Below are 18,938 nucleotides of genomic sequence, written 5' to 3'. Positions count from 1 at the left end.
ACTGTTTAGATATTCCTATGGGAATTCACACACTGAATGACAATTAAGGGGAAGAGCTAGATGAGACTCCCCTCGCTGCACGTCTTGAAGTACAAAATTCAAGTGATCTACATGTATGTCAGGTAAGAATCAGACGTCGGCTACACAAAAATATGGAACCAGTAGATGTGGCCTATCAGTACACAGTTACTGATCCGCCAAATGAAGAATTAACCCCACTGAATTACATTGAAAAATTTATTGATAGCACCATCATTCAGAACCTAGTAGATCAAACAAATCTATATTCTACGCAAGAAAAAACAGGGTAGTCCATAGACACATCTACAATTGAGGTGTCACAGTTTCTTGGAATCCATATTTTAGCTGGAGTTGTTCCAATGCCAAAGTATAGGATGTACTGGGCTGCTTCTACCTGTTATGAGCCTATAGCAGGAACTATGTCACGAGATCGATTTTGTAAGTTGAGGACTTATTTACACTAAACAATAATGATAACATGGTACCAAGAGAACACAAAGACTATGGCAAATTGTCCAAAATTAGACCTTTTGTCGATCCTCTGAGAAATATATATTTTTTTAAATTGAGCCAGAGGAGTACAACTCAGTAGATGAGATGATGATCTCGCTGAAGTCTCATACATCTATGCTGCAATATATGAAGAGCAAGTCACACCGATGGAGAGTGAAAGTATTTTCACGGATTGGAGTAAGTGGCTTTGTGTATGATTTTGAAATATATGTGGGTAAAGGGACAAAAGTGGAAGATGGCCCTTTAGATATGAGTGGTAATGTCATCATGAGGCTTGTAGATAATTTGTCTAAACATCAAAACTACAAATTATTTGTTGACAATTGGTTTGCCTACTATTATTTGGCTATGGAGCTAAAGAAGCTGGGAATCTACATGGTGGGAACTCTGTCAAAGAATCGACTGGCAGAGTGCTCTTTGCAAACAGATTGTTCTTTGAAACAAACTGGTCAAGGGTCTAATGATTACAGATTAGAGACAAATGAGAACATCATGTTGCTAAAATGGTTTGACAATAAGGGAATCCACCTTATTTCTTCATATAAAAGTCAAGAGTCCCTTGAAGATGTAAGACGATGGTCAGTTGCTGCTAAGCAATACGTCAATGCCCCTAGACCTGCCATAGTAAAAGAGTACAACACTTTTATGTGGGGTGTTGACCTACATGACATGCTAGTACAACTCTAGGGAACAAATTTCAAGGGGCATCGGTTCTACCTCAGAATAATATTTCATCTTGTCAACATGACATGTGTTAAGGCGGTCTGTTGTACAGAAGACATTGTGGACAAAAAATGTAAAATACAGACCACTACTTGATTTTGTCAGTGATATTGCAGAAGGTCTTTTGAAGAGGGGTAATGCAGAACCAAAAAAGAGAGGGCGTCCAGCCAGTTCATCAAGTCCAAATCCAACGAAGAAGAGGAGAACAGGTAAAGCGAATCGTCCAGTTGCTAATGTACACTATGATGTTATAGGCCACTGGCCAGAACACCTCCCTGACAAAGTAAAACGTAAATTGTGGATAACAAGCTATTCTAGGATGAAGTGTATGAAATGCAATGTCTCAGTTTGCCTTAACAAGGATACAAACTGTTTCAGGGATTTTAATGTAATATGTTGATTGTTGCCACGTATTAACTAAAAAAATGTTGCTGTAACAAAAAATTCAAATTTCCATAATTTAATGTGTATTTTGTAAAATGTGCGTAGTTTTGCTTAAATAAAACGTGAACTGTCAAAAGGAAAAATGTTTATTTTTTTGCTCTCGCATGCCAGCCGAAGTGGCCAAGCGGTTCTAGGCGCTTCAGTCTCGGACCGCGCGACCGCTACGGTCGCAGGTTCGAATCCTGCCTCGGGCATGGATGTGTGTGATGTCCTTAGGTTAGTTAGGTTTAAGTAGTTCTAAGTTCTAGGGGTCTGGCCTCAGATGTTAAGTCCCATAGCGCGCAGAGCCATTTGAATCATGTTTTTGCTCTCACATGTCACACCATTGTTCCAATGATTTCAACTGGAGTCATTTCAAAAATCTTACACCAAAATATATTTTTCAAAAATACGATTAAAATTCTTACTCACTGTATCCTAAAGATCACATAAATTGAAAGAAAAAAATTTTCAGTGGTAGAATATAATTCAGGTCAGAAAGGATTAATGGTCAGTGTTTCGAACTGTATGTAGACCCTGACTCTTTGGAGTACGAGTTGACGAACCCTGGGGGAGACCTAAATTATGTTTTTAACTGGACGCTTCCCCTTTGGTCCTGTCTTGAATTGTATTGCTACTTCTTCCTTAAATTCTTCCTCTGAAATATTTTTGCTCAAGTTGATCTCGTAAAGTTCTTGTAGGAAGTCCTTAAGTGTTAATGTAGCAGGTGTCTGATAGACAGCCAGAAGTAGTCTAAGTGTTCGGAGCTCCTCACACTTGTTATTCTTTAGCTGTGCAGTTTTCTCATGATTTTTTTCCATCCTCTTATGTCTCTACTTCCAGAATCACTGTATTTGCTGTCGACCTAATGGTTCAAATGGTTCAAATGGCTCTGAGCGCTATGAAACTTAACATCTATGGTCATCAGTCCCCTAGAACTTAGAACTACTTAAACCTAACTAACCTAAGGACATCACACAACACCCAGTCATCACGAGGCAGAGAAAATCCCTGACCCCGCCGGGAATCGAACTCGGGAACCCGGGCGCGGTAAGCGAGAACGCTACCGCACGACCACGAGCTGCGGACTGTCGACCTAATGGCCTCGATTTTGATCTTATCTTGTCTAGGGTTGATAGTCTTTGTTAGGGTTTCTCTTACAGCCTTTACGTCGTGATTATTTGCTGATTTAAACAAAATTACACTTTCTGTTTGTCTTTAGCTTGTTCAATGTGTTTTTCAACCTTCCTTATTGGTTTATGTGTTATGCCGTCTGCAGTGACTGCCGCAAAAGATAGTGGAACGGGCTTGTTTTCTATTTCAAGTCTTTGATTCTCTTCTTTAAGGTCTGTTGTTTCTTCCTCCAGGCGCTGGATTTGTGCTGCGAATCTGGGGCATTGGCAACGGCCAGTTCTTTCCGCACTCTGTGAGCCTCTTTACGAAGTTGTTCGTTTTGGTCTACTAGTTTACACCGTGTAAGAGCAAACGCCCATATTTTATTTCGTACATTGGCTGAGATTGCAGTGGTTGCCCTCTTCTGTCTTAGTTCGCTTACAAATTCAGGCAATATGTCATCAATTACAGCGATCTTGTCTGCTGTTGTCGCATCCAAGTGTCATATCCGCAGAATTACTTCGCCTCTCTACACCAGTATTACGTGCGTTATTTTCACCCCTTGACGATGTGGCGCTACCACTGCTGGGACTTGCTGCGGTTGCTGCCAGCTCGGGTCACTGAATTTTTCGTGTCTACGCTTAAACGTGGAGACGGAGTCGGCAAAGTCAAAGAAATGCGACACACACGTCTTAGGTTTTTCAGTGTGCGAATTGTTGAGAGTTAGCGTCGCCTTTGTGTTGACATAAGTCTTCTATGAGTCTAAACAGGCTTCTAAGGTCCACTCGCCTCCCACAATAATGTTTATTAGCAACAGCAGCAGTAGTAGTACGGAGGTATGCTGTCTGCAAGGCCATCGTTTGGTTTCGTTCGCTGAGACAGCCGTTTAGATGCGCGAGGCGAACAAGAACAGCTGAAGGCTGCTGACGCGTCGGTTGCCGTTGCCGTTCACGGCGAAATCGGTGCATTGCTGCGAGGCAAGGCGTGGCGCGGCGTGCTGACGCGTGAGAACCGACTGGCTGATGCGAGAGACCGACAAGCGCAGGGCTGGCGGAAGGGCGGCGAGCCCTCCGCTCCCTCGGTGTACAAGCGCCCCGACGTATGAATAACCACAAAACTTTATTCACTCTCCGTATGTAAATCACAATACCTAACGAGTAAGCAATAAACATACTGAATGAACTTTTCACTCTGCAGTGGAGTGTGCACTGCTATGAAACTTCCTGGAAGATTAAAACTGTGTGCCGGACCGAGACTCGAACTCGGGACCGCAACGTCCGTTCTTCCAGGAGTGCCAGTTCCGCAAGTTTCGCAGGAGAGCTTCTGTAAAGTTTGGAAGGTAGGAGACGAGGTACTGGCGGAACTGAAGCTGTGAGGGCGGGTCGTGAGTCGTGCTTGGGTTGCTCTGTTAGTAGATCACTTGCCCGTCAAAGGCAAAGGCCCGGAGTTCGAGTCTCGATCCGGCACACAGTTTTAAACTGCCAGAAAGTTTAATAAACACACTGTGTGAAAAAACACTCCCGGCACATGCGGACGTAAACACCAACTGTTCCTGCTCAGTTTTAACCTAAGAAAACTGCATCGAAGTGCGGAGCCACGTCACGGTGTTACCGGCTTGGCAGCCATCTTGGGTGCGAAACGGAAATGTTCAACCTGGTGCATAATTCGGACGATTGCCTTCAATGCTCACGGCGATTTTGCCTGATTGGCATACTGATTCTGGACCCTATGGCGTTCGAACGAAAGCTTTTTGGTCGCCCTCTATGTATAATTGTGTGTGTGTGTGCGTGTGTGTGTGTGTGTGCGTGTGTGTGTGTGTGTGTGTGTGTGTGTGTGTTCAAAATGGTTCAAATGGCTCTGAGCACTATGGGACTTAACATCTGAGGTCATCAGTCCTCTAGAACTTAGAACTACTTAAACCTAACTAGCCTAAGGACAACACACACATCCATGCCCGAGGCAGGATTCGAACTTGTGACCTTAGCGGTCGCGCGGTTCCAGACTGAAGCGCCTAGAAGCGCTCGGATACACCGGCCGGCTCTGTGTGTGTGTGTGTGGTGTGTGTGTGTGTGTGTGTGTGTGTGTGTATGTATATGTGTGTGTGTGTGTGTGTGTGTACGTGCGTATGTGTGTGTTAATGCGGGCGTTCGCAAATGATACTGTGTTTATAGGAATTCACAACGCCAGGAAACCGTAGCGCATTGTAGGAAGACTGCAGAGAATTAATTGTTGTTGCGGCGGCTACCAGCTGATTCTCGCCCTAAACTGATGTGACTCAGTGCCCGTAAACAGTCGGAAAGTATTCTTATTATTTGATTACACAATCTGACGATTGTTCACTTGAAATTGTCGTTGGAATTACATAACGAGTTGTGTATATCCGGAGCTATTTAAATTGAAACGACGACATAACTAGGAAAAACTGCCAGACTGAAATTCCTTCGAGAAATCCTAAGGAAATACGTTTCATCCACGAAGGAGGTCGTTTACAAAACCATCGTTCGGCCGATTCTTACATTCTGCTCATCAGACTGGGGTCCTTGTTATGTTGGGTTAGTAGCGGCGATATGTACAATCCGAAGAACATCACCAGGTTTCATCAGGGTTCGTTTAATGAGCACGAGGGAGTGAAGAAGATGTTCATCCGACTCCAATGGTAGTCACTGCAAGACAGGCAATGCACGTTAACTCAGAGATCTACTGTTACAATTTTGCGAGCGTACGTTCGAGGAAGTGTGAAGCAGCGTGACACTTCCTCCCACATATCGCGAAATGTCCATGACAGTAACATCAGAGGCGTTCTAACTCTTACAGAGCATAGAACAAGGCACAGTGGAAATGATAGTGTTACACTGCGACATACAACGAAGGTGGTTTGCCAAGTATAGATGTAGATGTAGGTCAAGGGGACAATAACACCATTACCTTATTGGGGTGAAGAGGTGTAGCCCAGTATAACGTTAGAAAAGTAAAGCTGTTGTCCCATTCTGCTCAAGTAAGTTTTCAATGACTGCAAAGCCGAGGGGTATTTTCTTCCTATTTCTATCAAATCGACAGGGCCAGATGACATTGTCGTTGTGACACTCGAATTGTGTACTGAAAGAGTGGATGTTCAATTTTTGTCTACCTATTATGATTTACATTTTTCATGGTGCCGCAAAAGACAAGTCAGCACAAAGCTGTGACGATTCGTAAATTAGACGACAGCTATTTTCGTTTTTCAGCCATGCCCAACAAGAACAACCACCCTGTCCCCGCTTGTTAGAGAAATAAAAGTAAAGTGTGTCCGATGTACCAATTCAAAAAGATTTTTTATGTGAGATAATGAATAAATGTTTAGCTTTCTAGGTAACAAGGGCAACATAACGAAGAAACATTTTTTCTTTATTGTTTTAAGGTGGATGGAGCACCATAAATGAATCGAAAAATGGAGTCTGCACAGGAAAAGGCACGGCTCGTTTCTTGGTTTGTTGAAACGAAGTCAGATACCCAGGTTCAGAGAAATTTCCAAACGGAATACGGGAAACCACCATCCTCTCAGGCAACAAAAAGAAAATGGCACAGGAGCTTCATGGAAACAGGAAGTGAGAATCTGAGGCACCACATAGGCAGGGCAAAGAGAAGTGACGAAGATACGCAGATAATTCGACAGGTTTTCCAGCGTTCACCACGGAAGTCTGTTCGTAAGGCATCAAAAGAACTGGGAATCCCTGGTACGACAATGCACCGGATACTCTGAGAGCGTTTTTATCTGTTCCTCTGAACTTGGGTGTCTGACTTCTTATCAATAAACCAAGCCATTCACTGTGTCTTTCCCTGTACAGAATCAATTTTTTGATTCATTTGTTGTGTTACAGCCACCGTTCAACAACAAAAAAGACTTTTTTCAGTTATGTTGCTCACGTCACTTGTAAAGGTAAAACAGTTAATCATTATCTAACACAAAAAAATGTTGTTGAGTTGGTGCATCAGCCAAACTTTTTTTCTCAAAGTTAATTAAGGTCGAGTCTTATGACACTGAAATTATAACTTACCTTTTGGGACACCCTGTACAATAGAAGATGTGACAGTGCTGTCAGTGAGTGGTACCGGTGAATGGAAAGATTGAAAAACAAAAACTAAACTATAATCAATTCTTGAGTCGGTTAATTGTAACAATTGAGGAAAAATTCTATGAAAAGGCGTAGTAGCGGCTCGTGCGGGCTAAGAAAATGGGTCTTGAACATGCCCCTATGGTACCACAGACACGTTCTGTAATGAAGTGCAGTGCGTACAATGTATTCACTAGCATGTCAGAAAAAAGATCAATGAATCACAGTGTACCTGTAAATACACTAGTGGCCATTAAAATTGCTACACCACGAATATGAAGTGCTACAGACGCGAAATTTAACCGACAGGAAGAAGATGCTGTGATATGCAAATGATTAGCTTTTCAGAGCATTCACACAAGGTTGGCGCCGGTGGTGACACCTACAACGTGCTGACAGGAGGAAAGTTTCTAACCGATTTCTCATACACAAACAGCAGTTGACCGGCGTTGCCTGGTGAAACGTTGTTGTGATGCCTCGTGCAAGGAGGAGAAATGCGTACCATCACGTTTCCGACTTTGATGAAGGTCGGTAATGCGGAACGCCGTGCTGCATCCCAACGGCCTCGTATCACTAGCAGTCGAGATGACAGGCATCTTATCCTCATGGCTGTAACGGATCGTGCAGCCACGTCTCGATCCCTGAGTCAACAGATGGGGACGTTTGCAAGACAACAACCATCTGCACGAACAGTTCGACGACGTTTGCAGCAGCATGGACTATTAGCTCTAAGACCATGGCTGCGTTTACCCTTGACGCTGCATCACAGACAGGAGCGCCTGTGATTGTGTACTCAACGACGAACCTGGGTGCACGAATGGCAAAATGTCATTTTTTCGGATGAATCTAGATTCTGTTTACAGCGTCATGAGGATCGCATCCGTGTTTGAGGACATCGCGGTGAACGCACATTGGAAGCATGTATTCGTCATCGCCATACTGGCATAACACCCGGCGTGATGGTATGGGGTGCCATTGGTTACACGTCTCGGTCACCCATTGTTCGCATTGACGGCACTTTGAACAGTGGACGTTACATTTCACATGTGTTACGACCCGTGGCTCTTCCCTTCATTCCGTCCCTGCGAAACCCTACATTTCAGCAGGATAACGCACGACCGCATGTTGCAGGTCCTGTACGGGCCTTTCTGGATGCAGAAAATGTTCGACTGCTGCCCTGGCCAGCACATTCTCCAGATCTCTCACCAACTGAAAACGTCTGGTCAATGGTGGCCGTGCAACTGGCTCGTCACAATACGCCAGTCACTACTCTTGATGAACTGTGGTATCGTGTTGAAGCTGCATGGGCAGCTGTACCTGTACACGCCATCCAAGCTCTGTTTGACTCAATGCCCAGGCGTATCAAGGCCGTTATTACGGCCAGAGGTGGTTGTTCTGGGTACTGATTTCTCAGGATCTATGATCCCAAATTGCTTGAAAATGTAATCACATGTCAGTTCTAGTATAATATATTTGTGCAATGAATACCCGTTTATCATCTGCATTTCTTCTTGGTGTAGCGATTTTAATGGCCAGTAGTGTAAAAACTAATTAAGAGAAAGCTGTCATCTCTAAATTACAACAATTTCAATCGACAGTGAAATGTATAACTAGTAAATGAAATGGAAAACCCCTGTGAGACAACGTACCTTACCACTCAGGTGCGTGTCATTGGTAAAAGATACAGTGGCCGGCTTGGTTACTTTGAACAGCCAGAGCGTAAGGTTCTTGTCAGGGATGCTCCTCAGGTCCTTAGGGAGCGAAGGGCGGAAGGCGACGCGGACCCACAGAGCAGCAGCCTTCACCCGCAGTTCTGGGCCAGCTCCTTGCCCTTCCATTTCTTGAAATCGAGAGAATTCAAGAAGGGTCTGGCCATTTAAGGTGTGACCTGGAAACATAAAGAGTACAGTTGTTAGTTGTCTGGACACATGAACTGTAATTGTTATTTTTATTGTCTAAATAGAGACAGCAAGTAAGTAAAAAAAAAACATATATGATCGTGCCCAACGTAAAGTATTGAGGGACTGGAAAAAAAGCGCAGGTGACGCCTGTATATAGGAAGTGTAGAAAGACGGATCCTCAAAATTACAGACCAATATCCTTAACATCGGTTTGTTGTAGGATTCTAGAACATATTCTCAGTTCGAATATAATGAATTTCCTTGAGACAGAGAAGTTGCTGTCCATGCATCAGCACGGCTTTAGAAAGCATCGCTCCTGCGAAACGTAACTCGCCCTTTTTTCACATGATATCTTGCGAACCATGGATGAGGGGTATCAGACGGATGCCATATTCCTTGACTTCCGGAAAGCGTTTGACTCGGTGCCCCACTGCAGACTCCTAACTAAGGTACGAGCATATGGAATTGCCTCCCAAGTATGTAAGTGGCTCGAAGACTTCTTAAGTAACAGAGCCCAGCACGTTGTCCTCGATAGTGAGTGTTCATCGGAGGTGAGGGTATCATCTGGAGTGCCCCAGGGAAGTGTGGTAGGTCCGCTGTTGTTTTCTATCTACATAAATGATCTTTTGGATAGGGTGGATAGCAATGTGCGGCTGTTTGCTGATGATGCTGTGGTGTACGGGAAGGTGTCGTTGTTGAGTGACTGTAGGAGGATACAAGATGACTTGTACAGGATTTGTGATTGGTGTAAAGAATGGCAGCTAACACTATATATAGATAAATGTAAATTAATGCAGATGAATAGGAAAAAGAATCCCGTAATATTTGAATACTCCATTAGTAGTGTAGCGCTTGACACAGTCACGTCGATTAATTATTTGGGCGTAACATTGCAGAGCGATATGAAGTAGGACAAGCATGTAATGGCAGTTGTGGAGAAGGCGGATAGTCGTCTTCGGTTCATTGGTAGAATTTTGGAAAGATGTGGTTCATCTGTAAAGGAGACCGCTTATAAAACACTAATACGACCTATTCTTGAGTACTGCTCGAGCGTTTGGGATCGCTATCAGGTCGGATTGAGGGAGGACATAGAAGCAATTCAGAGGTGAGCTGCTAGATTTGTTACTGGTAAGTTTGATCATCACGCGAGTGTTACGGAAATGCTTCGGGAACTCGGGTGGGAGTCTCTAGAGGAAAGGATGCGTTCTTTTCGTGAATCGCTACTGAGGAAATTTAGAGAACCAGGATTTGAGGCTGACTGCAGTACAATTCTACTGCCGCCAACTTACATTTCGTGGAAAGATCACAAAGATAAGATAAGAGAGATTAGAACTCGTACAGGGGCATATAGGCAGTCATTTTTCCATCGTTCTGTTTGGGAGTGGAACAGGGAGAGAAGATGCTAGTTGTGGTACGAGGTACCCTCCGCCACGCACCGCATGGTGGATTGCGGAGTATGTATGTAAATGTAAATGTAAATCTTTCAGGTTCTTTCGTGATGAAATGTGCAGTTACCCTAGATGCTATTAGCACTGTTACTAAACTATGTTGCGTATAGCGTGTATACAAAGTAATCGCGAGTAGTGAACTATCAAATGACTCAAGTAATAGTAAGTAGAACGGTATATAGATCAGCTTGGTTCCTGAAGTGTTTAGTTTCTGAGTTAATGCCAATGACTTATTTTCTTACGTATTTCGTTGCTTCTTGAAAGTAACTTTGATATCAAATGTACCCATAGCCGAAGACAATAATGCATATGTGTTCCATGTTAATCGATTAGTGGGCAGCTTGTCCGAATCGCGCTTGCAGGAGACAATTAAAACGCTGGTATCAGACTGGTAAGGGGAAGAGAGGTGATAACGTAAAGTATCACCTGACGTTCTATGAAAAAATGCGTTTTTAACTATCAGCCGTTTATTTTAAAACATAAATGTCGACCGGTTTCGGTCATGGACCACCTTCACAGGAAGTAAGATGAAAACAGATAAGGTAAAAACACATTTCATGTTCCATTTAGACTGATATAACGTCAATAATGTCATAATGAGAAATCACAATCAATAGTCAAGTACAGCACTTCCAGAAGCCACGAATACGATTCACAGTGATTAATGTCACTAGGCTATGCACGGTTGGCAGTGGCGTGTTTGTTGCTGTTAGAAGTACATCTACATGACTACTCTGCAATTCACATTTAAGTGCTTGGCAGAAGGTTCGTCGAACCACAATCATTCTAGCTCTCTACCATTCCACTCCCGAACAGCGCGCGGGAAAAACGAACACCTAAACCTTTCTGTTCGAGCTCTGATTTCTCTTATTTTATTTTGATGATCATTCCTACCTATGTATGTTGGGCTCAACAAAATATTTTCGCATTCGGAAGAGAAAATTGGAAACTGAAATTTCGTAAATAGATCCCGCCGCGACGAAAAACGTCTTTGCTGTAATGACTTCCATCCCAATTCGCGTATCATATCTGCCACACTCTCTCCCCTACTACGTGATAATACAAAACGAGCTGCCCTTTTTTGCACCCTTTCGATGTCCTCCGTCAATCCCACCTGGTAAGGATCCCACACCGCGCAGCAATATTCTAACAGAGGACGAACGAGTGTAGTGTAAGCTGTCTCTTTAGTGGACTTGTTGCATCTTCTAAGTGTCCTGCCAATGAAACGCAACCTTTGGTTCGCTTCCCCACAATATTATCTATGTGGTCTTTCCAATTGAAGTTGTTCGTAATTTTAACACCCAGGTACTTAGTTGAATTGACAGCATTGAGAATTGTACTATTTATCGAGTATTTTTCCTTATGCGAACCAAATCGTGAGATCTAAGAGTGTCAGTATCACCATTAGCTAACTCAAGGGGTATAAGTTTGCAAGGCAGCTCACACAAGTTTTCTTCAGCATTTCTCTGTACAACACTATTGACACTCTGAACATTATATCACACCCCCTCGTACACTTGTATCTATTAACGAGTCACTTATGGAAACGGAGCTTATAACCGTCTGTCATCAACAGTGTCTTGCCCTTTTCGCACTAAGTTGACACAAAGTCATGGGACAGCGATATGCACATATTCAGCTGACGCTAGTATCGCGTGTACAAGGTATAAAAGGGCAGCGCATTGACGGAGGCGTCATTTGTACTCAAGCGATTCACGTGAATAGGTTTCCGACGGGTATTAACAGACTTTGAACACGGAGCTGTAGTTGGAGCTAGACGCATGCAACGTTTCATTTCTGAAATCGTTAGAGAGTTCAATATTCCGAGGTTCACAGTGTCAAGAGTATGCTGAGAATAGTAAATTTCAGGTATTACCTCTCACCGCGGACAACGCAATGGCTGACGTCCTTCACTTAACGACCTAGAGTAGCAGCGTTTGCGTAGAGCTGTCAGTGCTAACAGACAAGAAACACTGCGTGAAATAACCAAAAACATTAGTGTGGGACCTGCGACAATGGGATCTCTTAGGTCAGTGCGGCGAAATTTGGCGTTAATGGGGCTTGGCAGCGGATTATAGATACGAGTGCCTTTGCTAACAGCTTGATAACGCTTCCAGCGCCTCTACTGTGCTCGTAACCACATCGTTCGGATCCTTGACGACTGGAAAACCGTGGTCTAGTCAGATGAGTCCCGATCTCAGTTGGTAAAAGCTCATGGTATGGTTCGACTGTGGCGCAGACCCCAGGAAGCCATGGACCTTAGTTGTCAATAAGACACTGTGCAATCTGGTGGTGGCTCCGTAAGGATGTGGGTTGTGCTTACATGGAATGGACTGGGTTCTCTGGTCCAACTTAACCGATCACTGACTGTAAATGGTTATGTTCGGCTACCTGGAGACCATTTGCAGCCATTCATGGACTCAATTTTTATGTATTGACAATGCGCCATGTCATCGGGCCACAACTGTTCGCAATTGGTCTGAAGATCATCCTGGACAATTCGATCGAATGATTTGGTCACCCAGAACACCCGACATGAATCTCATCGAACCTTTACGGGACATAATAGAGAGGTCAGTCTGCACCGGCAACATTTCCACAATTATGGGCGGCTATAGAGGCAGATTGGCTCCTTGTTTCTGCAGAGACTTTCAACGACTTGTTTGACCCATGCCCGTCGAGTTGCAGCGCCACACCATTGGAAAGGTGGTCCGACACGATATCGGGAGATATCCCATGACTTTAGTCACCTCCACCGCTCATGCACAGTGCAGTGATTGACCTATCTGAGTGGCGGAGAAGTGGAGCAGCGAAGCGCCGTCAGGGCTCAACATGCCGAAAGTGGAAATCAAGTCGTCCACTATTTGACCGCAGGGGGACGCACAGATGCAGAGACGGTATTTGAAAAACTTTCTTTTTGTTTTATTCGAAATTACCTGAGCACGGACGCAGTGAAAATCACGACATACCGAAACCCTCATCACCAACGATTGGAAAAAGGAAAGTAAGCAGAGCCTTCATACAGGCCTCTAGCTCTGAGGAAATACAATTTCATTTTCAATTCGCTTTTTATAAAACAATGAGTTCCTTAACACTGTGGAATTCGATTATCTTCAATATACATCATCATCAATGAACATGAATCTTTAGTGTGAATCACACATGGCTAGCAACAAAATGGAGGAAACGTTTTAGTTGTAGTAAAGCGACTCCATGTCAGCTGGCTTTGTGACACGTATATGTTTAACACCTGTAGCCGCAGTTGTGGAAATTGGCAGTCTCTTTGAGTAATCCTTTCATTGTCTTCCTTCTGGGCAAGGATGCTCCAAGAACTTTTTTCGGATTTAGTCTTTGAGGTTTCTTTGTTCGGTGAGAGAAGTAAAAGAAATGCATCTCCCACGAAAATCGGCGGCACGGCGCTAGCGACAGAGTCGGCAGCGACGCAGAGCGACAACAAAGGAGCCGCTTCCACATCCGTGGAGCGGCGCCGTGTCCTTCAAAGCTGGCTGACGTAGCTCAGGCGGCCGGAACCATGCGTTGCTGTCTGAAGTTGTCGCCCGGTGCCGCTTTCGGCTGTTCATCACATACGGCGTTTCCTACCCTCTCTGCACAAAACTTGAGTACGGAATATGAGTGTCTTCAGCATCAGACCTACTTAATGAAGGGCTTGTTATAAATGTGAATCAAAAGTCTGTAGAAGCCTGTCACTCTTATCAAGAATCTGTTATGTATATTTATGTGTAAAATAAAGATTTTACCACAGCAGCTTTCAGTGCAAATTAATAATTGGGTGAGTGAGGCGTAGTGCGCTCAACCTTGTAAACAAACTACACGGCTAGTTTCTGAGCAGTCATTGTTTCAACAACAACAAATGACTCATTTTAAAACAATATTAATGTAAGATCTCAATAGCCCCATCTCGTGGCCGTTTGACGATCCTCGCAGCTCCTATATTAACGACTGTCAGCGGCAGATCAGGACCGTCTCGATCTTCTTTTCGAGAATTCCTCTTCCCGCGATCTTCTGTAAAGACTTAGCGCTGCAGCTATTCCTTCAGTCATTTTATGTCCGCTTCCATCATCTTTTCTTCTTCTGCTGTCTTTCTTGCTAGCGATCTGAAACACACAATAAAGTTACATCTGCATCTACATATATGCCCTGAAAGCCACCATACGCTCCTTCCTTTTCCACACGCAAGTAGGTCGAGGAAAAAACGTCTATCTATATGCCCCCGTATGAATCTTTAGAGTGAATCACACAGACTAGCAACAAAATAGAGAAAACGTTTTAGTTGTAGTAAAGCGACTCCATGTCAGCTGTCTTGGTGACACGTATATATTTAACATCTGCAGCCGCAGTTGTGTTTCGTGCTCATGGTCCTTAAGCGAAATGTACGTTGGTGGCAATAGGGTCGTCCTGCAGTCAACTTCAAATGTCGGTTCCCTAATTTCTCTCAATAGCGTATCGCGAAGAGAACGTTGGCTCCCCTCCAGAGAGTCCCATTTGAGTTCTCGTAGCAACTCCGTAATACTTGCGTGTTGCCCGAACCTACCGGTAACAAATCTAGCAGCCCGACTCTGAATAGCTTCGACCTTTTCCTTTAACCTTAGATGGTGAGAACCCGTAACACTTGAGCAGCACACAAGAATGGGTCGCACTGGTTCTCTGTACGTGGTGACCTTTATAGATGAACTAAAGTTACCTAAGATTCTCACAGTAATGCGAAGTCGACCTTTCGGCTTCTCTACAACCTTCCTTACATGCTCGTTCCATTTCATATCGCTTAGTAAAGTTTTGCTTAGATATATAATCGGTGTGATTGCGTCAAATAGCACACTACTAATGCTGCATTCGAACATTACGGGATTGTTTTTCCTATTTAGCTGAATTAATTTACTTTTTTACATTAAGAGCAAGCTGCCATTCATCCCAGCAACTAGAATTTAGTCTAAGTCATCTTGTGTCCTCCTACAGTTACTCAATGGCGATACCTTTCCGTACACCACAGGGTCATCAGAAAACAGCCACAGATTGCTGTTCACTATGCCCGTCAAATCATTTATGTATATAGAGAATAATAATCACACTTCCCTGTGGCACTTTTGACGATACCCTTGTCTCTGATGAACATTCGGTGTCGAGGACAATGCACTGGGCTCTTTTATTTAAGGAGCCTTCGAGCCACTCACATAATTGCGAAACCAATCCGTACGCTCGAACCTTCGTTAACAGTCTGCAATGGGGTGTCATCTCAAGCGCTTCCCGGAAATCTAAGAATATGGAACCTGCCTGTTGCCCTTTATGCGTCGTTCACAGGAAATCATGTGAGAAAAGGGCAAGCTGAGATTTGCACGTGCTGATATGTGGACAGAAGCTTTTCTGTATCAGGAAAATTTATTGTATTCGAACTCAGAATGTGTTCAAAATTTCTGAAGTAAACCGATGTTAAGCATATTGGACTGTAATTTTTCGGATCAGTTCTTTTAACTTACATTAGTCTATAACTATGGCGTGCTGAGATGTAAAGCCATCAAGTTTTTATGTGAAAACCCGTAAAGCTTTTTAAATAAAACAAACGTTATTAACTTTCTGCATCTTTATGCTTCACCACTATATTTGTTTCTCAAATAGTCACCCTGTTAACGAACACATTTCTCCCAACGAGAGTCCGGTTTGTTAATGCCACCACTGTAGCATGTTTGATTTTGCTGACTGAACCACGACCTCACCTCTAGTTGCACCGCTTCATCACTATGAAGGTTAAGTCCTTAAAGAAGCTCTTTAAATTTTGGAAACGGATGAGAATAACACTGGACCAAGTCGGGACTGTATGGAGGATGATCGATGACAGTGAAACCCAGGCATTGCATTTTTGCAGATGTCGCACCGTTCGTGTGTGGTGTGGCATTGCCATGCTGCAGGGGAGGGTGCTCCATGTGTCCATGTGTGGACGGATTCGTCGAATTCGAAACTCGATTATAAAAATCTGCATCTCACGCGCCGAAATAGTTACGTTTCAAACCGCCATAGCACAGGCTACAATTCGGAGCCCTCTAGCGGCAGAGGGCTACAAATATGTAGACATGAAGAATAAAGATGTAGGATGTTAATAAAGTTTGCTTTATGTAAAAAGCTTTAAGAGTTTTCACATACAAAATTCGTAGGCATTACTTTTCAGCACGCCCTCGTACAAGAGCTTGTTATTCCGCCAGCAAGTGTGGCCATCTGATGATGTGACGCTGCACCTTGTTGTCCAGGTTGCGGATGTATCGTGTCCGTGTCGTCTTATATTTATCGTTGAAGTCACAGGCCGAAATGAGAGAAAATCAACCTCCACTGAAATATAATATGACATAAGCCAATTTTTTACATATTGAGGTTTCCTCTTTCTTTGTTGGTAATTTTTGATCTGGTATGCTAGCCTATAACAAGCAAAAAACTATATTTCACACACCGCTTTAAATAAAAGAAACGATGGTAGTCGTAGAATTTAGACATATTGCATCTTTATTACTAGCCAAATGAATAATTACTTGATGTAATAAATCTACAAATGTAATACATTGGAAGGAAGGGACTGGTCAGAGGGTCAGAACTATACAATGCTTTATGTATATTGCGCACATGCGTGAATGATTCTGGCACATTTGGGTAATCAGATATAATTAGAATATAATTGACTGACACCTCGTTTATGATAATGACTACACACATCTGCGTGCTATTAATGTTTACGTGTATGTTACGCAAATATTGATTTATGCATTCTTTCTAAATATTCTTAAATTTCGTAGTGCAATTGTCGGCTAAGTGAAATTAGTTTGTGGCATTGATGCAAGCATTTTAGTGTATCTGGAATTCTGTAGGCTGCGGAACTATATTTTCAGATTTTTGGTCGCTAACACGACTCGTACCTGCACAGGCGGCCGGTGACTGCAGCCACCCCCTCGCCCCCCCGCCCCTCCTTCCGCCACCACACACACATGTTTACAACGCACTGTTGCTGCCAGCCTTACAACAAGTGCAGCTGACAAATCTAGTGTTCAAGAACCAGTCCAGTATAGATAATGCCAATAACAAACGATATCCAAATTTGGAGCAGATGTTGAGAACGAATCTGCGGGAAGAAAAATCGCATAGTGAGTAACATAAGGAAATTCATATTTGTAACACTGTGTCGTTAATGGCTCGAGCCGCGCCGGGCACAAAAAGTGTATCCTGTTTCGCCACTCACTTTGCCTGGTGAGACTTGGTGGTGGGACATGGAAACCATCTCCGTACGAGTCGGTTTGAGTCCGGAAAAGCCGATGTGCGTGAAACGAAACGTTTTAAAGAGAACCAAATCAATGCCTTTAGGCTCGTGAAATGCTCGTTTCTCAGTAACGACATATCTACACTGCAGGCTATTAAAACTGTAACACTATGGATTGGACGCAAAAATCAAACTGTCATGAAGTATACGTACGTAACTGTATGTGCAAATGATTAGCATTTCCGGGCAACGGCACAATGTAGGCAGGAGTGACACCATCTACAGTCAAGTAAAGATTATGCAGCTACTTTCTCGTTCAGGAATGTCATTAAGATGCTATTTGTTCTTGAGAAGATCGTATAATACCTCGTGTGAGAAGGAGAATCGTCTAGTAGCGCGTGTCGGAATTCGACAGCTGCATGATCTTGGCCTATCGAGGCTGCAGTTAATCGTTGCGTGATATTGCTGATCGTGTTCTTCAGGATACCACGAATATCATGCGAATGTGGAACCGAGGGTCTTAGAGGGCCATACAAAATCTCAATGACCCGAACCTACTCGAGCCTGAAATAAATAGCCAATTAGTTCTCTCAGCCATGCGGGATCGTACACCTGCGTCACGTACCTTGAGTGAGGAAATGGGCTTGTTTGCAGCAAGACAAGCAACCATACGGACAGTGCGACAACGTCTGGAGTGGACCCTGGCCAGTCACTACGATTGATAAACTATGGCACTAATCTAAAGCAGTACGAAATGACGTTATCGTATCTGTGATCCAAGCTCTGTTCGACTCAAATTCCACCCATTTCGAACCATTGTAGCTGCCAGAGGTAGAAGTTCTGTGTGATAAATTTCGCACCGTGTAGCCCCCAAACAACCGACGTATTAACTCAGATATTCTTCCTGCTTTATTCTCTATGCACAATAAGTCACACTTGCTTATTTGCTATCTACATCAACACTCCACATTCCACCTGACAATGGGTCCCGGAGATTACTTCTAATACCACCATCTGATCCCCCTCCCCTTTTCCATTCGCGAATGGTGCTTGCGAAGCATGAAGGATGGTAATCCTTTGTATAAGCTCTAAGTTCTTGAATTTTCTAGCTGTGGTCATTTCGCGAGACACTGTGTTCAATAATATTCACAAATGAGTGAAAGAACCATCACCTCCACCATTTTAATTGATTTCCCTCAACAGGTTGTATGTACTCATTTGATCAGGAATAATGAAGTAGTGTGCATTAAAGGTATTCTCAGTATGCATCTCTTATCTACGAGTATTATTATTTATTTATCAGTATGAGGAAGATGCCCACAAACAACTCTGGTGATTGAAGCTACGAGAGACAGGTTGTGTGGCGTGGTCTACAGTTAATAAATTCGCAGTGCTTAGTTTCTGGTAGTATGGAGTTTGATGTGTTTTCACTGAGCATTTCCCCTGATAGTGA

At 43.5% G+C, this 18,938-nt stretch overlaps 1 protein-coding gene across 1 annotated transcript in view; it reads right to left on the bottom strand.

Annotated features, from left to right (window-relative positions):
• Positions 1–18,938, bottom strand: part of LOC124556391 (inhibin beta chain-like) — a 110,408-nt gene that overhangs the window by 21,798 nt on the left and 69,672 nt on the right. The window contains exons 2-3 of the mRNA XM_047130354.1: positions 16,604–16,655; positions 8,534–8,772 (exon numbers count right to left, since the gene is read on the bottom strand). Of these exons, the coding sequence (XP_046986310.1) occupies positions 8,534–8,772; positions 16,604–16,655 (291 nt within the window). The remainder of the gene's footprint in view (positions 1–8,533; positions 8,773–16,603; positions 16,656–18,938) is intronic.

The sequence above is a fragment of the Schistocerca americana genome, chromosome X, assembly GCF_021461395.2.
Source record: "Schistocerca americana isolate TAMUIC-IGC-003095 chromosome X, iqSchAmer2.1, whole genome shotgun sequence".
Taxonomy (NCBI): Eukaryota; Metazoa; Arthropoda; class Insecta; order Orthoptera; family Acrididae; genus Schistocerca; species Schistocerca americana.
Note: the sequence above shows the minus strand (reverse complement) of the source record. Positions and strands in the feature narration are given on the sequence as shown.